This window comes from Oncorhynchus mykiss, chromosome 19 (genome assembly GCF_057628025.1).
Source record: "Oncorhynchus mykiss isolate SJ-2025 chromosome 19, ASM5762802v1, whole genome shotgun sequence".
NCBI lineage: Eukaryota > Metazoa > Chordata > Actinopteri > Salmoniformes > Salmonidae > Oncorhynchus > Oncorhynchus mykiss.
This window is the reverse complement of record NC_143040.1, coordinates 31,253,339-31,276,869: the sequence shown is the minus strand read 5'-3', so window position 1 is coordinate 31,276,869 and position 23,531 is coordinate 31,253,339. Positions and strand designations below refer to the sequence as shown.

General features: G+C 42.2%; 1 protein-coding gene across 1 annotated transcript in view; it reads left to right on the top strand.

The window, feature by feature from the left end:
- Positions 1-23,531, top strand: part of LOC110498673 (uncharacterized) — a 33,927-nt gene that overhangs the window by 2,174 nt on the left and 8,222 nt on the right. The window contains 2 exon segments of the mRNA XM_090209694.1: positions 19,955-20,091; positions 23,425-23,484. Of these exon segments, the coding sequence (XP_090065820.1) occupies positions 19,955-20,091; positions 23,425-23,484 (197 nt within the window).

Below are 23,531 nucleotides of genomic sequence, written 5' to 3'. Positions count from 1 at the left end.
TACAGGTAACGATTTCAAACAGGTGCAGTTAATACAGGTAATGAGTGGAGAACAGTGGGGCTTCTTAAAGAAAAACTAACAGGTCTGTGAGAGACGGAATTCTTACTGGTTGGAAGGTGATCAAATACTTATGTCATGCAAGAAAATGCAAATTAATTACTTAAAAATCATACAATGTGATTTTCTGGATTTTTGTTTAAGATTCCGTCTCTCGCAGTTAAAGTGTACCTATGATAAAAATTACAGACCTCTACATGCTTTGTGAGTGTATATATAAAACTGAACACTACAAAAATACAAAACAACAACGTGAATGAACAAACGAAACTCGAAACAGTCCCGTATGGTACAGACACAGGAAACAATCACCCACAACTCAAAAGTGAAACCAGGCTACCCAAGTATGGTTCTCAATCAGGGACAACGAATGACAGCTGCCTCTGATTGAGAACCACACTAGGCCAAACACAGAAATCTCAAATCATAGAAAAAGGAACATAGACAACCCACCCAACTCACGCCCTGACCATACTAAAACAAAGACATAACAAAAGCACTAAGGTGACATGTGACATGTTCTCCCCACTGTACACATTCACATACACAAAGACCCCAGCCACCCCAGTCATAGACTGTTCTCTCTACTACCGCATGGCAAGCGGTACCGGAGTGCCAAGTCAAAGACAAAAATGCTTCTCAACAGTTTTTACCCCCAAGCCATAATACTCCTCAACAGGTAATCAAATGGCTACCCGGACTATTTGCATTGTGTGTTCCCTCCCCACCCCGACTCCTCCATACATTCATGTACTACCTCAATTGGGCCGACCAACCAGTGCTCCCGCACAGTGGCTAACCGGGCTATCTGCATTGTGTCCCACCCACCACCCGCCAACCCCTCTTTTATGCTACTGCTACTCTCTGTTCATTATATATGCATAGTCACTTTAACCATATCTACATGTACATACTACCTCAATCAGTCTGACTGACTGGTGTCAGTATGTAGCCTCGCACGTGACAAATAAACTTTTATTTGATTTGATATTTGATGCTAACACACGCACTCTACACACACGTACACATGGATTTTGTATTGTAGATATGTGGTGGTAGAGTAGTGGCACACACTTAATGTGTTGTAAAAAGTGTTTTGAAATGTAATGTCATGTAATATTTTTTATTGTACATAACTGTAACTGGATAGAAAACCAGGTGTCTGCTAACTGGGTTGCTGGGTCCTCTCAATCCTTTGAGGGGTTTGCCGGTACTTGCTTGGCCTACTTTTTAGACCGAATCACTACACAGGCTGGGAGTATTCCTTTTGCCTCAAAGCTATCAAACTGATCCATTCCGGAGCCCAGCAACAAAACATATTGAGACCACCAAATGAACAGCGTTCGAGAAGTCCAGTTGGACTGCCTGAAGTGAATGCTTGTATTCTTAAAATGTTGGAGTATTGTGTTCCACAAGTTACACTGAAAAGTAATCTCAAGTTTATCCATTTGGCATAGTGCATTAGAGCCTTGTTATGGATGACCAGAGTGCGATTATCTTCCTCAGACACTTCTAAACTCAGCAAAAAAAGAAACATCCCCTTTTCAGGACCCTGTCTTTCAAAGATAATTCGTAAATATCCAAATAACTTCATAGATCTTCATTGTAAACGGTTTAAACAGTGTTTCCCATGCTCGTTCAATGAACCCTAAACAATTAATGAACATGCACCTGTGGAACGGTCGAATACATTAACAGCTTACAGACGGTAGGCAATTGAGGTCACACTTATGAAAACTTAGGCCTTTCTACTGACTCTGAAAAACACCAAAAGAAAGATAACCAGGGTTCCTGCTCATCTGTGTGAACGTGTTTTAGGCATGCTGCAAGGAGGCATGAGGACTGCAGATGTGGCCAGGGCAATAAATTGCAATGTCCATACTGTGAGACGCCTAAGACAGCACTACAAGGAAACAGGACGGACAGCTGATCGTCCTCGCAGTGGCAGACCACATGTAACAACACCTGCACAGGATCGGTACATCCGAACATCACACCTGCGGGACAGGTACAGGATGGCAACAAGAACTGGCCGAGTTACACCAGGAATGAACAATCCCTCCATCAGTGCTCAGACTGTCCGCAAGAGGCTGAGAAAGGCTGGACTGAGGGCTTGTAGGCCTGTTGTAAGGCAGGTCCTCATCAGGCATCACCGTAACGACAGTGCCTATGGGCACAAACCCACTGTCGCTAGACCAGACAGGACTGGCAAAAAGTGCTCTTCACTGACTAGTCACGGTTTTTTCTCACTAGGGGCGATGGTCAGATTTGAGTTTATCGTCAAAGAAATTAGTGTTACACCGAGGCCTGTACTCTGGAGCGGGATCGATTTGGAGGGTCCGTCATGGTCTGGGGTAGTGTATTACAGCATCATCAGACTGAGCTTTGAGCACGTCTGTGACCTGTTGGATCGGAGGGTGAGGGCTAGGGCCATTCCCCACATAAATGTCCGGGAACTTGCAGGTGCCTTGGAGGAAGAGTGGGGTAACATTGCACAGCAAGAACGGGCAAATCTGGTGCAGTCCATGCGGAGGAGATCCACTGCAGTACTTAATGCAGCTGGTGGCCACACCAGATAGTGACTGTTACTTTTGATTTGGACCACCCACCCTCCCCACCCTTTGTTCAGGGACACATTATTCAATTTCTGTTAGTCACATGTCTGTGGAACTTGTTCAGTTTATGTCTCAGTTGTTGAATCTTGTTATGCTCATACAAATATGTACACGTTAAGTTTGCTGAAAATAAACGCAGTTGACAGTGAGAAAACGTTTATTTTTTTGCTGAGTTTAGAAGAGACTGACTAACATTGGCATAATTGAGCCATAATGCTTTTGTGGCTTGTGCATGGGCAGACCACATCTTACCAAAAAGAGTTTTGTGGGTTTCAATTAAACAATTTTAATTTGGTTGTAAACCTGATGTAAACAATCTGCCATTGCCAAGTGGATTTGGAGCAAGTTAAATATTGACTGCACAAGCGTGAATCTGTCTCAAGGCAGCAGTTTACAGTATTTACCCCAACCAAATTCAAAGTATGTGCAGCTCAAGGCACCCACTCCGCCAATGGGTTGATATGCTTGATTGCAGGCATTTTGGTTGTCGTGCCTTTGTGTTGAGCAGAAAAATAACCAGTCAGTTCGAGTATTGTTTGTTTAAGTTGTTGCTCGTGCTGTTGTTTTATTTTATGCTTTCTGATTGGATTATGAATGACACATGACTCACACAATTGACCAGTCTCATGTACTTATTTTGCAGTTATTTTTAAAACTTTTTATTAATAAGTTACCCAATCAAGGCAGGACCCCCAGTTACCCACGTGGGCCCCCTAACTCCTCTCCTTCCCCCATCTGATGATTCGCAGAGCAGCAGCAGGCAGCAACAGGCTGTCAACACTCATTGAGAGTGGGCTCCTGAGTTCTTCTGTGGTTGGCAGTTGCAGTACATATATAATATATACTGTGTATATATATTTGTTGCTGTTTCCTGGGCACAGGGGCTTCAGTCCCGGTAAACCCCTACATTAACTTGGTCCTGACTGTGGCCTTCCCCTCTTACCCACCTACTACATAACACAATGCTTATGAGTGTTCACACCACAGGAAGCTTCTGAGGGGAGGATGACTCATAATAATAGCTGGAATGGAGTGAATGGAAAGGTACACTATATATAGCAAAGTATCTGGCTCCCCTTTCAAATCAGTGGATTTGGCTATTTCAGCCATACCAGTTGCAGACAGGTTATAAAAGTGAGCACACAGCCATGAAAACTCCGTAGACAAACATTGACAGTAGAATTGCCTTACTGAAGAGCTCAATAACTTTCAACCTGGCACTGTCATAGGAGGCCTCCTTTCCAAGAAGTCAGTTGGTCAAGTTTCTTCTCTGCTAGAGCTGCCCAGGTCAAATATAAGTGCTGTTATTGTGGAAGTGGAAACGTCTAGGGGCAATAACAGCTCAGCCACGAAGTAGTAGGTCACACAAGCTTACAGAGCAGGACTGCGGAGTGCTGAAGTGATTAGTACGTAAAAATTGTCTGTCCTATGTTGCAACACTCACTACTGAGTTCCAAACACCTCTGGAAGCAACATCAGCACGATAACTGTTAGTCGGGAGCTTCATGAAATGGGTTTCCATGGCAGAGCAGCAGCACAAGCCTAAAATCACCATGCACAATGCAGTGAAAACAATTTCTCTGGAGTGATGAATCACACTTCAGCATATGGCAGTCCAACGGAAAAATCTGGGTTTGGCAGATGCCAGGAGAATGCTACCTGCCCCAATGCATGGTGTCAACTGTAAAGTTTAGTGGAGGAGGAATAATGGTATGGGGCTGTTTTTCATGGTTTGGGCTAGGCCCCTTAGTTCCAGTGAAGGGACATCTTAACGCTACAGTATACAATGACATTCTAGATGATTCCATCGACCACCTTTGGGATGAACACCAACTGTGAGCCAGGCCTAATCGCCCAACATCAGTGCCCGGCCTCACTAATGCTCTAGTGGCTAAATGGAAGCAAATCCCCATAGCAATGTTCCAACATCTAGTGGAAAGCCTTCCCAGAAGAGTGGAGGCTGTTATAGCAGCAATCGGGGGATCAACTCCATATTAATGCCGATTATTTTGGAATGAGATGTTCGATGAGCAGGTGTCCACATACTTTTTGTTAAGTACTGGATCAAACACATGGGAACCATCTGTTTGATGTGTCCAATACCATTCCATTGATTCCATTCCAGACATTACTATGAGCCTTTCTCCCCTTTTAAGGTGCCACCGGCCTCGTCAGTGTATCATCCATTCTTGTGATTGTAAACCATTTTGGGTGATTTTAGTTGACCATAGGAAATAAGAGCTTGCGCGTAATATTCTGCCATACGGGTTTGATTGAATAAGCTCTCTCTCTCGCTTCCCTGCTTGGCTATACTCAGTTGACCGTCTCCTTTGCTGTGGTCCACTGTCCACTGTTTCCTTTGACATAGAAGGCTCGAAAGACGAGGTGTGGTGTGTGTGTTGCTGGACGACACGCCAGTGTGCACTGTGTGCACTGTCTTGGGTGAGATAGTACATTGTGTGTATACAGTATGTGTGTTTGCATCTGTGTGACCCAGTCTCAGACCTCTCCTTGCAGCTGCCAACATCAGGTAACAACTTTATCTTCTTCTCTCTTAGCTACATCCACTTGAAATTATCATTTTAAATTCCTTGAAGACACATTTTGTTGTCGCAAAAACGAAACCCTCTAAATGTATTTATTGTCTTACTGAGGAAATTGACACTGGGGATGTGGTGGTTATGTATTGTAATGAGAAGAGTGATTTTGTGTTATGTTAACTGCTCAGTCAATCTGCTCATATGGGTATTTTTTGGCCCCATTGTGTTGCATAGGGTGCATCTGCAGGATTGTATTAGGTGTTATGGATGTTTCAGACGTCTACAACTCCGTTTTTTCCTTTATGATTTTATATTAGCATGCATGCTTTAGAGAGCATTTCATTAAGTTACTGGGTAATTATTATTTTTTTAACTCTACAAAGTTTGACCAAAGAGTAATCCCGTTACCTTATGTAGCTAGTAAAACCGACAAAGACAACATTCACGTGATATTTATACCATTAGGCTAAAACAGAATCATCCCTTTTCAATCTTTTCCAAGTGATTTATCATTTTTAGCATGCAATACCCCCTCATGCTTTTAGAGAGCATTTCATGTAATTACTGGGCAAAAAAAAAAACGTTAAAATCTCCACAAAGTTTGACCAAAGAGTAATCCCATTACTTTATGTAGCTAGTAAAACCAACAAAGACAACATTCACGTGATATTTATATTACACTGGATATTTTATATTTAATAGCTAAAACAGAATCATCCCGTTTCAATCTTTTCCAAGTGATTTATCATTTTTGTCATTCCCCCCCAAACTCTCCAAACCCAGAGACAAAAAAGTTTGTGGACTTAGTCGACTCTATTTCCTATCTAGTAGCTTCTGGTGTTTGCTTTAGCGTCTGCTGAACTCTCAATGTGGCTTTTGAGAGACTGGGGCATCTCTGAAGGGAGAGCTTCACACAATGGCAACCGAGAGGAGGCGTGGGAGGGGGGTCAAGATTTAAATGTTCTAGAGTTGGGGAAAATGGTTTGTCCAACTTGTTTTTCAACCACTCCACAAATTTCTTCTTAACAAACTATAGTTTTGGCAAGTCGGTAAGGACATCTACTTTGTGCATGACAAATCATTTTTCCAACAATTGCTTACACACAGATTATTTCACTTATAATTCACTGTATCACAATTCCAGTGGGTCAGAAGTTGACATACACTAAGTTGACTGTGCCTTTTAAAACAGCTTGGAAAATTCTAGAAAATGATGTAATGGCTTCTGAGTCAATTGGAGGTGTACCTGTGGATGTATTTCAAAGCCTACCTTCAAACTCAGTGCTCTTTGCTTGAAATCATGGGAAAATCAAAAGAAATCAGCGAGGACCTCCAAAAAAATTGTAGACCTCCACAAGTCTGGTTCATCCTTGGGAGCAATTTCCAAACGCCTGAAGGTACCACGTTCTTCTATACAAACAATAGTGCGCAAGTATAAACACCATGGGACCACGCAGCCATCATACCGCTCAGGTAGGAGAAGCGTTCTGTCTCCTAGAGATGAACGTACTTTGGTGCGAAAAGTGCAAATCAATCCCAGAACCATAGCAAAGGATCTTGTGAAGATACTGGAGGAAACAGGTACAAAAGTTACTATATCCACAGTAAAACAAGTCCTATATCGACATAACCTGAAAGGCCGCTCAGCAAGGCAGAAGCCACTGCTCCAAAACCACCATAAAAAAGCCTGACTACGGTTTGCAACTGCACATGGGGACAAAGATTATACTTTTTAGAGAAATGTCCTCTGGTCTGATGAAACAAAAATAGAACTGTTTGGCCATAATGACCATCGTTATGTTTGGAGAAAAAAGGGGGAGGCTTCTATGCCGAAGAGCACCATCCCAACCGTGAAGCACAGGGGTGGCAGCATCATGTTGTGGGGGTGCTTTGCTGCAGGAGGGACTGGTGCACTTCACAAAATAGATGGTTTCATGAGGATAGAAAAATATGTGGATATACTGAAGCAAGATCTCAAGACATCAGTCAGGAAGTTAATGCATGGTCGCAAATGGGTCTTCCAAATGTACAATGACCCCAAGCATACTTCCAAAGTTGTGGCAAAATGGCTTAAGGACAACAAAGTCAAGGTATTGGAGTGGCCATCACAAAGCCCTGACCTCAAGCCTATAGAAAATGTGTGGGCAGAACTGAAAAAGCGTGTGTGAGCATGGAGGCCTACAAACTTGACTCAGTTACACCAGCTCTGTCAGGAGGAATTGTCCAAAATTCACCCAACTTATTGTGGGAAGCATGTGGAAGGCTACCTGAAACATTTGGCTTTTTAAATGCAATGGTTACCAAATACTAATTGAGTGCATGTAAACTTCTGACCCACTAGGAATGTGATGAAAGAAATAAAAGCTGAAATAAATCATTCTCTCTACTATTATTCTAACATTTCACATTCTTAAAATCAAGTGGTGATCCTAACTGACCTAAAACAGGGGATTTTTACTAGGATTAAATGTCAGGAATTGTGAAAGACTGAGTTTGAATGTACTTGGCTAAGGTGTATGTAAACTTCCGCCTTCAACTGTATGTACTAATTGCACTAATTGCCTCTTTAAAGGCACAATACATCTGTTTTTATCTCATTATCAAAACATTTCTTGGTAAATATGAAGTACCTTACTGTAAAAGTTTTCCATAAAAAAATAACAAAAAAATGATTTCTCAAGCAAGAATTTTGCTAGGAATGTGTCGGGAGAGGAAGGGTTCCCTTTCAGTCTGCACTCTTGGTACAACACAACTCACTTTCACGACTTTGATTGAAGAACTGGAATCATGCCTGACAAGGCTAATGAAATCTGTGCCTTTCTGAAAACGATAACCTTCCACAGGTGATAACGATAACCCTGAGGCCACGAATTCATTCCTGCAATTCTTTCACTCTTCACCTCAATGTGAGCAGGAACAATTCACGCTTCTGCAAAAAAATGTAATACCGGAACATGAGATTATCTGACTTTGTGCCAACTAAACTGTTGTGTTCACTCGTTGTGTGCTGTGGTTTGTATTTGTTCTCAGAGTTTTCTTGTCACAAAAAAATGTGTTATTCTTCAATATGCTTTAGCAATATTTTTTTTGACCGAGACGATGAAGGCTAAGCTGGGTTCAGGTTCGCGACCATGTCTCCAGTCATGCGGTTGTACTATTTCTCCCATAGATACTCATGATTTATTTTGTTCGGCTTGGAACACGCTCAGGGGGCACTCTTTCAAAACCAGTTCAGTGGCTGCATGCAAACTCCTTAGATAGACATGTAGCATTCTTGAGAAAGCTTGGGGTTAACATTGGCGACCTTCCTCTGCTGGATGCCGGTACCTGCCAAGTTGCAGGACGTGGGGAGGGATTTGGGGCTGTGGTCAAAGCAAATAGAACTAGCCTCCCAGCAGGGCAATAGTGAACTGGCTGATTCGGTCTCCCACAGAGATTCACTGGGCCCAAGTTCGGATGACGACATGTTGTCTCTGGCAGGCTCAGGGGGGTTCTTGGTTGGACTTAATTCCGGGGCAGCTACCTCTTCACGCTAGTGATCGTCCTTCCCCGCAGAAATGACTGCCCTTCCCGCTGAAGAAATCTTCCACGTACTTGCCCCCTATGATTGCCGCCGTCAAGCACCACCTGCCTCTTTTTCCGGTTTTCAGCAAGGAAGTGGCAACAACCTGGTCCAAGCCACATTCCCTTTCGTCCGCCACTATTCTACAGTTCTACCAGACCGAGCTGCTGGCAGAGTAGGACGCAACTTTGACTGCCAGGTAGCCCCACACATTTCATTCTACCTATGTCCTGGTGCACTGTTCTGTTGCTCAGGGAAAGTATGGGAGCTACTGTGGTGGGAAATGTCATCTTTAGCTGACTCTCTCGGAGGTGCCAGAGAGGGACAGATAGATGTACTTTGATGAGAAGATTTCTCCAGCCCAGTTTGAGGCTAAAAAGAAGCAGGAAGAGGCGCTGCGTGGTTTTCTCACTCTGAGGTCTTTCGGGGCTGACTGTGGAGAACCTTCCCGAAAGGAGACAAGCGGAGCCCTACCAGCTAAGCGGGCTGACCCGCTTAGACACACAGTTGTCGAGAGTGGTGGAAATAAAAAATAACCAATTCATCCCAGTCCACGAGAGGGCATTATGCCCCCTCAGATGACACTTTACGGGAGACTCACTGCCTGCTTCGACCAACGTGCGCAGTGTTACCCTAGATCATGTGAGGATGCAGGCAAGCTGCAAGATGCTGCCGACAGATAGGGCAGCTCTGCTTCTAGCTCCTAAGCAACTTTGCAGTATTTATTTTTGTGTGTGTTATTTCTTACGTTATTAAATCAAGAAATGTTTTGTGTTATTACATACAGCCGGAAATAACTTTTGGATATCAGAGCGGCGGTAACTCCCGAATTGGATCCTTGGTTCATACCCCCCAGGGCAATTGAACTGATTCCAGAGGCTGATCCAAATCACCGCCGGCAGAGAAGAAGGATTCGGAGTGAACTTCTAGTCCGACTCAGGAGGTCCTCACACCATTCACCACATCCAAGTATATTACTCATTAATGTTCAGTCTCTGGATAATAAAGTAGACGAGCTCAGGGCAAGAATCTCCATCCAGAGAGACATCAGGGATTGTAACATACTCTCTCGGTATATACTGTCTTTGTCCATACAGCCAGCTGGGTTCTCAGTATATTGCGCAGACAGTAATAAATAACTCTCTGGGAAGATGAAAGGAGGGGGTGTATGTTTCATGATTAACCACTCATGGTGTGATTGTGATAACATACAGAAACTCACGTCCTTTTGTTCACCTGACGTAGAATACCTCACAATCAAATGACCGTATTACATCCAAAGAGAATTTTCTTCGGTTATAGTCACAGCCGTGTATATTCCCCCTCAAGCCGATACCACGACGGCCCTCAAAGAACTTCGCTGGACTTTATGTAAACTAGGAACTACATATCATGAGGCCACATTTATTGTAGCTTGGGATTTTAACCAAGCAAATTTGAGGAAAACACTACCGAAGTTCTACCAACACATTGACTGTAGCATTTGCTCTGGGAAAATATTAGACCACTGCTACTCAGCTTTGAAATGCCTACAAGGCCCTTACCTGCCCTCCCTTCGGCAAACCTGATCACGACTCCATTTTGCGCCTCCCTTCCTATAGGCAGAAACTCAAACAGGAAGTACCTGTGCTAAGGACTATTCAATGCTGATCTGACCAATCGCAATCCAATCTTCAAGATTGTTTTGATCATGTGGACTGGGATATGTTCCGGGTAGCCTCTGAGAATAACATTGACGAATACACGGATATATTGACCGTGACTATTAGAACCTGTGACTATTAAAACCTACCCCAATCAGAAACTGTGCATTGATGGCAGCATTCACGCAAAAGTGAAAGTGTGAACCACCGCATTCAACAATGGCAAGGTGATTGGGAATATGGCCGAATACAAACAGTGTAGATATTACCTCCATAAGGCAATCAAACAGGAAAAACATCAGTATAGAGACAAAGTGGAGTCGCAATTTAACATTTAATGTGTCAGGATCTACAGACAATCGCGGGCTACAAAGGGAAAACTTCCGGACAAGCTAAACACCTTCTTTGCCTGCTTTGAGGATAACACAGTGCCACAGACGAGGCCTGCTACCAAGGACAATGGGCTCTCCTTCTCCATGGCCAATGTGAGTAAGACATATAAGAGTGTTAACCCTTGCAAGGCTGCCGGCCCAGACGGCATCCCAAGCCGCGTCTTCAGAGCATGCGCAGACCAGCTAGCTGGAGTGTTAACGGACATATTCAATCTCTTACTATCTCAGTCTGCTGTCCCCACTTGCCACCATTGGCCACCATTGTTCCTGTACCCAAGAAAGCAAAGGTAGCTGAACTAAATGACCATCACTCCAAGCACTCACTTCTGTCATCCTGATGTGCTTTGAGAGGCTAGTTAAGGACAATATCACCTCTACCTTACCTTACCTTACCTGACATCCTAGACCTACTTTAATTTGCTTACCGCCCCAATAGATTCACCGATGATGCAATCACCATCGCACTGCACACTGCACTATCACATCTGGACAAGAGGAATACCTACAGTGGGGTGAACAAGTATTTGATACACTGACGATTTTGCAGCTTTTCCTACTTACAAAGCATGTAGAGGTCTGTCATTTTTATCATAGGTACACTTCAACTGTGAGAGACGGAATCTAAAACAAAAATACAGAAAATCACATTGTATGATTTTTAAGTAATTAATTTGCATTTTCTTGCATGACATAAGTATTTGATCACCTACCAACCAGTAAGAATTCCAGCTCTCACAGACCTGTTAGTTTTTCTTTAAGAAGCCCACATGTTCTCCACTCATTACCTGTAGTAACTGCACCTGTTTGAAATCGTTACCTGTATAAAAGACCTGTCCACACACTCAATCAAACAGACTCCAACCTCTCCACAATGGGCAAGACCAGAGAGCTGTGTAAGGACATCAGGGGTAAAATTGTTGACCTGCACAAGGCTGGGATGGGCTACAGGACAATAAGCAAGCAGCTTGGTGAAAAGGCAACAACTGTTGGCGCAATAATTAGAAAATTGAAGAAGTTCAAGGTAACGGTCAATCACCCTCGGTCTGGGGCTCCATGCAAGATCTCACCTTGTGGGGCATCAATGATCATAAGGAAGGTGAGGGATCTTCCCAGAACTACACGGCAGGACCTGGAAAATGACCTGAAGAGAGCTGGAACAACAGTCTCAAAGAAAACCATTAGTAACACACTACGCCGTCATGGATTAAAATCCTGCAGCGCACGCAAGGTCCCCCTGCCCAAGACAGCGCATGTCCAGGACCGTCTGAAGTTTGTCAATGACCATCTGGATGATCCAGAGGAGGAATGGGAGAAGGTCATGTGGTCTGATGAGACAAAAATAGAGCTTTTTGATCTAAACTCCACTCGTCGTGTTTGGAGGAAGAAGAAGGATGAGTACAACCCCAAGAACACCATCCCAACCGTGAAGCATGGAGGTGGAAACATCATTCTTTGGGGATGCTTTTCTGTAAAGGGGACAGGATGACTGCACCGTATTGAGGGGAGGATGGATGGGGCCATGTTTCGCGAGATCTTGGCCAACAACCTCCTTCCCTCAGTAAGAGCATTGAAGTTGGGCCGTGGCTGGGTCTTCCAGCATGACAACGACCCGAAACACACAGCCAGGTCAACTAAGGAGTGGCTCTGTAAAAAGCATCTCAAGATCGTGGAGTGGCCTAGCCAGTCTCCAGACCTGAACCCAATAGAAAATCTTTGGAGGGAGCTGAAAGTCCGTATTGCCCAGCGATAGCCCCGAAACCTGAAGGAGAAGGTCTGTATGGAGGAGTAGGCCAAAATCCCTGCTGCAATGTGTGCAAGCCTGGTCAAGAACTACAGGAAACGTATGATCTCTGTAATTGCAAACAAAGGTGTCTGTACCAAATATTAAGTTCTGCTTTTCTGATGTATCAAATACTTATGTCATGCTGTAAAATGCAAATGAATTACTTAAAAATCATACAATGTGATTTTCTGGATTTTTGTTTTAGATTCCATCTCTCACAGTTGAAGTGTACGATGATAAAAATTACAGACTTTGTAAGTAGGAAAACTTGCAAAATCGGCAGTGTATCAAATACTTGTTCTCCCCACTGTATGTAAGAATGGTGTTCATTGACTATAGCTCAGCATTCAACACCATAGTACCCTCCAAGCTCGTCATTAAGCTCAGGGCCCTGGGTCTGAACAATGCCCTGTGCAACTGGGTCCTGGACTTCCTGACGGGCCACCCCCAGGTGGTGAATGTAGGAAACAACACTTCCACTTCGCTGATGCTAAACACAGGGGCCCCACAAGGGTGCGTGCTCAGCCCCCTCCTGTACCCCCTGTTCACCCATGAATGTGTGGCCACGCACACCTCTAACTCAATCATCAAGTTGCAGATGACACAACAGTAGTAGGCCTGATTACCAACAATGATGAGACAGCCTACAGAGAGGAGGAGAGGGCCCTGGGAGTGTGGTGCCAGTGAAATAATCTCTCACTCAATCTCAACTGATTGCACATCATTGTCTTATTTAATTTAACCTTTCTAGGCTAGATGGGACGCTACCTACCATCCCACCTGACCAACATCCAGTGAAAGGGCAGGGTGCCAAATTCAAACTACAGAATTGTAAATATAAAGCTATACTTCTTGCAAATCCAGCCACGGTGTCAGATTTCAAAAAGTCTGTACGGCAAAAGCAAATCATGCGATTATCTGAGGACAGCACCTCATCAAACAAACACAGATAATCATATTTCATCCCGCCAGGTGCGACACAAAATTCAGAAATAACGATATAATTCATGCCTTACCTTTGAAGAGCTTCTTCTGTTAGCACTCCAATATGTCCCATAAACATCACAAATGGTCCTTTTGTTCGATTAAGTCTGTCTTTATATTTATATATAGTTTGATCCAGAAAAACACCGGATCCAACTCGCGCAACATGACTACAAAATATCTGATAAATTACCTGTAATCTTTGTCCAAACATTTCAAACAACTTTCCTAATACAAATTTAGGTCATTTTTAACGTAAATAATCAATCAAATTTAAGACGGGATAAACTGAATTCAATAGTGGAAAAAAACAAAGTGGAGCAAGCTTTCAGGTCGCGCGCCCCAACCACAACAGTACACTAGACTCGACCCTCGTTCTGAACAGCCCTACTGATTCATTTCGCAAAGGAAAAACATCAACCAATTTCTAAAGACTGTTGACATCCAGGGGGAAAAAATCCTGGATGGTTTGTCCTTGGGGTTTCGCCTGCCAAATAAGTTCTGTTATACTCACAGACATCATTAACTTTTTATGGCTGCAGGGGCAGTATTGAGTAGCTTGGATGAAAAGGTGCCCATATCAAACGGCCTGGTCCTCAGTCATAGTTGCTAATATTTGCATATTATTAGTAGTATTGGATAGAAAACACTTTGAAGTTACTAAAACTGTTTGAATTATGTCTGTGAATATAACAGAACTCATATTTGCAGGCAAAATCCTGAGTTGAAATGAAAACAGGAAGTCAGAAATCTGAGCTTATATGTATTCACCAGAGTCCCCAATGAAATCCCCTTGAGATATGAATGATGTTGCACTGCCTCGGGGTTCTACTAGATGTCAACCATCAATACAAATTATAATGAGGCTTCTATGTTGTTGTGGGAGTGAATGAGAGCAGAATATATCAGCTGTCCATCAAGCAGCCATTTTGTGATCCCACTTTTTCCTCATGGTAGTCACTTGCGTTTCATGGCTCACGAAGACAAGAAGGAATACTCTTGTCGGAACTTTATTGAAGCTATATGTTAAAAACATCCTAATGATTGATTCTGTACTTAGTTTGAAATGTTTTTTCGACCGGTAACATCACTTTTTGAAGTTTTTGTCCGATATAACGCTGACCAGAATTAGCGTTTGGATATGTATACCAAACGCTCTAACAAAAGAAGGTATAAACGTAAATAACGGACATTTTCGAACAAAACAAACATTTATTGTGGACCTGGGATTCCTGGAGTGCTTTCTGATGTAGATCATCAAAGGTAAGGGAATATTTATCATGTAATTTCTTGTTTATGTTGACGGCATCTTTGCGGCTGTGGTGTTTTTAAATTGAGCGCCGTCTCAGATTATTGCATGCATTTCTTTTTCCGTAAAATTTTACAAAAATCTGACACAGCGGAGAGGTAAGACACATTAAGGAGAGGTATATCTATAATTCCATGTGTGTAACTATATTATCATCTACATTTAAGATGAGTATTTCTGTTGAATGATGTGGCTATGCAAAATCACTTGATGTTTTTGGAACTAGTGAATCTAATGCGCCAATGTAAACTCAGATTTCTTTGATATAAATATGAACTTTATCAAACAAAACATGCATGTATTGTGTAACATGAAGTCCTATGAGTGTCATCTGATGAAGATAATTCAAGGTTAGTAATTAATTTGATCTTTATTTCTGTTTTTTGTGAAGGCTATATTTTGCTGGAAAATGGCTGGGCTTATTGTGGTTTGGTGGAGACCAAACATAATGGTTTGTAATGCTTTCGCTGAAAAGCCTATTTGAAATTGGACACTTTGCTGGGATTAACAACGAAAATAGATTAAAAATGATATGATATGTTTTAGGAATTGTAATTATGAGATTTCTGTGGTTTGAATTTTGGCGCCCTCTATTTTCACTGGTAGTTGTCATATCGATCCCGGTATCGGGATTGCAGCCATAACAGGTTAAAACAGTTTTAGAAACTTCAGAGTGTTTTCTATCCAAATCTACTAATAATATGCATATCCTAGCTTCTGTGCCTGAGTAGCAGGCAGTTTACTTTGGGCACACTTTTTATCTAGACGTGAAAATACCGCCCCCTAGCCTAGAGAGGATAACTAAGAGGTAAAGTTGCCAGACTTACTGTTCGTATAATTTTATTATTCCAATATGTTTTCATTAATTCAATTCACCTAGTCTATTTTATGAGAATTTGTAAGATTCTTATTTGCATAAAATAGACAGACCAGTCTTATCAAAAATAGATAAGAGTATTTATTCTCAGAGCGCGCTGCCATGTAACCACGAACAACAGTTTATATACAAAATATGACGTCATAGGTTATAAAATATTATTTCTCCCAACAGTTCAAAAGTTCATTCGAGATAAACCTTCTGAAGTTTTCATCCATCACCATTCAGCAGACAGTTCCAGCTAATGGAAAACCTAAGAAAACACACACTGCCTTATCTAAACATCCCAGAGCTAAGTTGAGTTGGTTCAACCATAGGTTATCGACCCTTTCTCCTTACTTAAAGAACCCCACTTCCAGTCTTCTCCAACCTGGCTGGAATGGTATTTATTTTATTTTATTACCCCCTGTTTCTAGCTCCACAATCCCTCACTTATGAATTCAAATTGTTAATCAGATATAATAAAACAGAGTATAAGTTTACTTAGTTACAGTTCTATTTAAAATGGGGATATTGTTTAGAGATTATTCATAAAATTCCTAACTTATCTTTTTCAAATGGACATTTTGAATAATATCCAAATTGATTGGTTACTACAAATGAGACAATTTAAACTTTTCCACGTTAACCTTGATACAGCTACGCTTTCAGGTTAATTAAAGTTTAATTCCCAAATAGCCTATACAGGTTTTATTAGTCATTATCATTGACTAATCAATTAAATTTGCTTTTACAAGCTAATTGGAACCAAACCCCCAGTTCTGATCCAATATGCATGTACCATCACTTTCGAACTACTGGTTACACTTATGATAATCCAACCAATCTCAATTGATTGAATATTATCGTCTCATTCAATGTAATAAGTTAATTTGTCGAACATACCTTTTCAGTTTCTTCCAATTTAAATTAGACATTTTAAACTTTTCCATATTAACCTAGATGAACCAACTTCTCAGGTTTAATTCCCTGATAGCCTATCCTATCCATCATCATCATTGATTAATCAATTCAATTTGCTTTTGCAAATTCATTCACATCCAACACCCACATTGCAGATGCAGTATTGATGGTTCATTAACGTCCATATATAGATTAACATCGTTTTGCCGCTCTCCAACGACTCAAAACCCAAACTTTAAAAAAGAGTACTCACTCCTACCAGTGAGCCTGTGTTTTTTAAAGGTCAAGAGGACACGAAATGACCAATAGTCCCACAATACAGACAACTCTTTGTGTCGATCATGTATTGCAGTTCCGCTGGCGACAGCCCAGCTCTGCCTAGTGCCATAGGCTCTGGAAGCAGTGACTTGGCCATCTTCGGCAGCCCTTGGGGCAGGTCGGGAAGCTTTGTGTTCTCTCGGAAATGAGACCGTCGGGAGCTTTCAGGATGACTCGGAGGCAAGGTGGGAGCCCTGGGCATGCGAGCGAAATCCAATTTCCTCTCCCTCCATCGTTCCATAATCGCCCATCGATACAAATGGTGGTCAAAGCAATGAGGGAATCGAGCTCCATAGGTAACTCCCATGCTGCAAGCACGTCCATGACCTCCTCCGAGACACCGTGCAGGAACATATCGAACAGTGCCTCTTGATTCCAAGAGGTGCAGAAATTCACTGCATAATCACCTACACTGTGGGAGTCCTGCCGAAGCTGGATTAGCTTCCGGGCGGCTTCTCGCCCCGGCGAACGGGGCATCAAAAACCTTCCTCACGAACCCCTCCAGACTAGCGCATTTCCTGTTGTTCCCACATGGCAGTAGCCCACGTGGGAACCCTCCCGAACATCAGCGTGATGAGGTAGGCTATCTTCAAGCGATCCGAGGGGAAGGAGGAGGGCTGGAGCTCGAAGACAAGAGCACACTGAGCTAGGAACGACAGGTGCTCAGCTCTCCATTGAAGTGTTCTGGAGGAGTTAACCGAGAAGGTGGAGTGAACAATGAGACGGCGCTGCTAGCAGCTGAGTCACTGAGGAGCTGTGGGGTTACCACCATGGTATGCAGGTTCCCAGACAACCCGTGGAATTGATCCAGCGAACTGTCCAATGACTGGTCATGGCATTCAGCCAACATTTGGACCCCCTCCATAAGGCCACGAAGCAATTCCTAGTGCCTACCGATGGTGGCTCCATAGGTTGAGATGGCATTGCGCAGCTGGACCAGGTCTGCTGGGCCAGTCATGGTGAGAAGGGAGATTGGGAAAAGCAGGAGCTGAGAACAAAAACGCTGGTTGACTTGACAAACAAGACGAACTGGCAATGGACAAACAGAGAACACAGGTATAAATACACAGGGGATAATGGAGAAGATGGGCGACACCTGGAGGGGGGTGGAGACAATCACAAGGACAAGTCAAACAAATATTCCATAAACAATCTTCCGTTTCCAGCTACAATAGTCATTAACAATGTCTATACAGTATTTCTGATCAATTTCACGTAATTTTAATGGACAATTTATTTTTCAAAAACAAGGACATTTCTAAGTGACCCCAAACTTTTGAAAGGTAGTGTACATTTTACAGACACAGTATATTTTACATTTGTTATCTTGTTATTAGTCCCACCCTTCAGCTCCATTCAACTCCTCCCATCTATCTCTTAAAACTCTTACAAATATTGCATTATATTTTTCAACTGTGCTGTGATGCTTTAGAAAAGTTCTGAACCTTTCTATTCTCATAGTTTCTACAGATTTTAAATTAAAAACATTTTTACAAAAAGTATTATTATATTATTGATCGATTGGCAATTACTTTTCAAATCACCCAGCATTGCTATATGCAGCGTTAGCTCCAGGTAATTCTTCAGCCATTCCTGGACCTGTGACCAAAAACAAGCTACATATGGACTGTACCAAAATAAATGAGCTAATGACTGTTTATTCGCAGTAAAATCTCCAGAGCTGGGAAGTTTGTATCCCCCATATATATAACATTATTTTGGTTGCAAGAATATTGTATAATTTTTAATTTAAAAATTCAAAGTTTTGAATCTGGTGTCGTTTTGCCTTTCCGTTCATGAACCATGTGCTATGGAATCGGTACATCGAAAATCTCTTCCCAACTATTTATAAATATACACTACCAGTCAAAAGTTTTAGAACACCTACTCATTCAAGGGGGTTTCTTTATTTTTACTATTTTCTACATTGTATAATAATAGTGAAAACATTAAAACTATGAAATAACACATGGAATCATGTAGTAACCAAAAAAGTGTTAAACAAAAAATATATATTTTATATTTGAGATTCTTCAAATAGCCACCCTTTGCCTTGATGACAGCTTTGCACACTCTTGGCATTCTCTCAACCAGCTTCACCTGGAAAGCTTTTCCAACAGTCTTGAAGGAGTTCCCACATATGCTGAGCACTTGTTGGCTGCTTTTCCTTCACTCTGCGGTCCGACTCATCCCAACCATCTCAATTTGGTTGAGGTCGGGGGTTTGTGGAGGCCAGGTCATCTGATGCAGCACTCCATCACTCTCCTTCTTGGTCAAATAGCCCTTACTCAGCCTGGAGGTGTGTTGGGTCATTATCCTGTTGAAAACAAATGATTGTCGCACTAAGCCCAAACTAGATGGGATGGCGTATTGCTGCAGAACGCTGTGGTAGCCATGCTGGTTAAGTTTGCCTTGAATTCTAAATAAAATGAATCATTCAACGTTCTTGAAATGTTCCTTATTGACATATCTTAAAGTAATGATGGACTGTTGTTTCTCTTTGCTTATTTCAGCTTTTCTTGCATAATATGGGCTTGGTAAATAGGGCTATCTTCTGCCACCTTAACCGGTCACTCCGGTTGTCCCCGGCATGCCTGCAGGCACTGGCCCAATGGGGTACTGTTGCAAGGGGTGCTCATGGGACAGGTGTTATTCCGCAAGGTGGTCATAATAGACGTGTTCCTCTAAGTGTGGGGCACACTGTGTGATAGCCACTCAAATCGGGGGTATGGATGGTGGACAGAGTGCCCAACATTTAAATTACCTGGAGCTTCAGAGGATGTAATTGGAGTTGCATGCACCTCCTCCCACGTTTGATGGGCTGGTATGTGCTGGTCAGTGGAGGCTGCCCACATATGGGAGAGGTTAGGCAGGGCCGATGTAGATCTTTACGCAACGCAAGAAAACAAAATATATTGCGCACCAGTGGTCTTGGACCCTGCTGTACCTTTTGGGCCCACATGGGATTTAGCTCTGGTTTTGGAGGCATTGTGTGCTGCCCCCTTTGAGCCTCTGGAGTTGGTGGATCTGAAGATCATCTCCTGCAAGAGATCTCTGCTCATGGCTTTGGCCTCGGCTAAATGTGTTGGGGGCCTCCACGCCTTTTCCGTACAGCGTTCCTGTTCACCCCTGGCGACTCTAAGATGACGTTGTATCCTAATGTGGCCTTCATGGTTATGACTTACGTGTCTTTAGCCTTTGAGCTTATTTTCCTTTTCACCTCCTCCTTTTGCTTCTGTAGAGCAACAGAGGTTTCATGCCCTGTCCAGTACTAGCTTTATACACGCACTTTGAGCGGACTCGAGATAACCGGTTATGTGACCAGCTTTTTGTCTGTTTAGCTAATCCAGCTCGTAGCAGGGTGCTCTTTAAGCAACGTCTCGCCTACTGGCTTGTGAAGGCTATCTCCCTGGTATACAGCAGCAAGTGGTAAGGGTTATTTAGCGGTGTACCTGCCCACTCGACCATGGGTTTGGCAGCGTCTTGGGCATTTTTTAAAGGATTGACTGTAGGGGATATTTGCGCTGCGGCAAGTTGGGCATCACCACACACATTTGTGAGGTTTTATAGCTTGGATGTCACTTCTCCCAGTGTAGCCCACAGTGTGCTTACAGCTGGGACAGGAGAGGGTCATTAGGCAGCGCACAGTGTGCATAATACCCAGACTACCTTGCGGGTGGAGGTCTGGTTGGTCTGCCATGGGCCATTTCAGTTGGTATCCATTGGGGTCGGCTTGGGGCGGGATTTCAATTCTCCATGGTTGTGTTGAACGGACAGGGTTTGATAGGTTACTTTCTAAATAGAAATCATTAAAGTTACTAGTTACCTGCCCAAACTTGTATCAGTAATGTCATTTTTGGATTACCCAAACTCAGTAACATAATCTGATTACTTTCCTATTAAGAGGCATTAGTAGAAGACACAAAGGAATATTACAGTGCCTTGCGAAAGTATTTGGCCCCCTTGAACTTTGCGACCTTTTGCCACATTTCAGGCTTCAAACATAAAGATATAAAACTGTATTTTTTTGTGAAGAATCAACAACAAGTGGGACACAATCATGAAGTGGAACGACATTTATTGGATATTTCAAACTTTTTTAACAAATCAAAAACTGAAAAAATGGGCGTGCAAAATTATTCAGCCCCTTTACTTTCAGTGCAGCAAACTCTCTCCAGAAGTTCAGTGAGGATCTCTGAATGATCCAATGTTGACCTAAATGACTAATGATGATAAATACAATCCACCTGTGTGTAATCAAATCTCCGTATAAATGCACCTGCACTGTGATAGTCTCAGAGGTCCGTTAAAAGCGCAGAGAGCATCATGAAGAACAAGGAACACACCAGGCAGGTCCGAGATACTGTTGTGAAGAAGTTTAAAGCCAGATTTGGATACAAAAATATTTCCCAAGCTTTTATCCCAAGGAGCACTGTGCAAGCGATAATATTGAAATGGAAGGAGTATCAGACCACTGCAAATCTACCAAGACCTGGCCGTCCCTCTAAACTTTCAGCTCATACAAGGAGAAGACTGATCAGAGATGCAGCCAAGAGGCCCATGATCACTCTGGATGAACTGCAGAGATCTACAGCTGAGGTGGGAGACTCTGTCCATAGGACAACAATCAGTCGTATATTGCACAAATCTGGCCTTTATGGAAGAGTGGCAAGAAGAAAGCCATTTCTTAAAGATATCCATAAAAAGTGTCGTTTAAAGTTTGCCACAAGCCACCTGGGAGACACACCAAACATGTGGAAGAAGGTGCTCTGGTCAGATGAAACCAAAATGGAACTTTTTGGCAACAATGCAAAACGTTATGTTTGGCGTAAAAGCAACACAGCTGAACACACCATCCCCACTGTCAAACATGGTGGTGGCAGCATCATGGTTTGGGCCTGCTTTTCTTCAGCAGGGACAGGGAAGATGGTTAAAATTGATGGGAAGATGGATGGAGCCAAATACAGGACCATTCTGGAAGAAAACCTGATGGAGTCTGCAAAAGACCTGAGACTGGGACGGAGATTTGTCTTCCAACAAGACAATGATCCAAAACATAAAGCAAAATCTACAATGGAATGGTTCAAAAATAAACATATCCAGGTGTTAGAATGGCCAAGTCAAAGTCCAGACCTGAATCCAATCGAGAATCTGTGGAAAGAACTGAAAACTGCTGTTCACAAATGCTCTCCATCCAACCTCACTGAGCTTGAGCTGTTTTGCAAGGAGGAATGGGAAAAAATGTCAGTCTCTCGATGTGCAAAACTGATAGAGACATACCCCAAGCGACTTACAGCTGTAATCGCAGCAAAAGGTGGCGCTACAAAGTATTAACTTAAGGGGGCTGAATAATTTTGCACGCCCAATTTTTCAGTTTTTGATTTGTTAAAAAAGTTTGAAATATCCAATAAATGTCGTTCCACTTCATGATTGTGTCCCACTTGTTGTTGATTCTTCACAAAAAAATACAGTTTTATATCTTTATGTTTGAAGCCTGAAATGTGGCAAAAGGTCGCAAAGTTCAAGGGGGCCGAATACTTTCGCAAGGCACTGTACCAATTGAACAACATCTATTGCAGGATCAATCAATGTTAGAGTTTAGCTGGCCAATAATGGATGTTGCATTTTACTTTATGGGTTAGGTATATTTCTAACCCATTGCTTTCTACTTCAATACAAATAATAATACGATTGGGCTATATCTTTATGTTAAACTACATCTGTCAGATTTCTAGTCATTTCAGTTGATTAAATACATACCCCTTGATCTTCAAGAATATGACTTGGAAATATTGATTAGAAAATATTTTTAACTGAACATGACCCAAAATGAAGGACTTATTAGCCTTATTAGCCTACTCTGTGTATATTTTTGCTGTAAAGGACTGATAATTTCTTCAAAGCATTGTTGAAAAATAAATGCTGTTGTCATGGAATGGCAAGCCTTGAGCACTTCCCGAAAATGTCTATTTGCATGTGAAAAAAGATCACCTGGCCTATTGTTAAATTATTTTGTTTGTGACACTTTATCTCTAATTTCAGTCAATTAAAAGTGCACAAGTTTGAGCATGCGTCCGTTAGGCCTATTGAAAATATTAAATCAGCTCAAATTAGATTGAGCAATAAAAAGTCCCACTCGTATGATACAAAACAAAGGGAAAATGTATTTTGACTGCACTGGTCCTTTAAACTTCATACTCAATTATAAATACTAATAAATAATATATTCCATTTAATTTGATGTCGTCATAGGTATGAAGACCCGTTTAATATTCCTTTGGCTATTGGCCTCAGCATTTGCTGTGTCTGTAAGTACTGATAAATCCACTCTTACTTTATGAACAGCTTTTTAATAATAATGTATGATGCCAATCATTGTAGCCCTGTTGAATAACCACAAGTCTAATGATGTTTTATAAATAATTATTTGCTGTTCCCAAGGTCAAAGGCAAACCTCACGACAAACATGAAGCTTTGTCCTCACACATAGCTAAACAGAAGGTAAAGTGCATCCAACTCCTGTATTTTAAATAGGTTCCATACTGTAA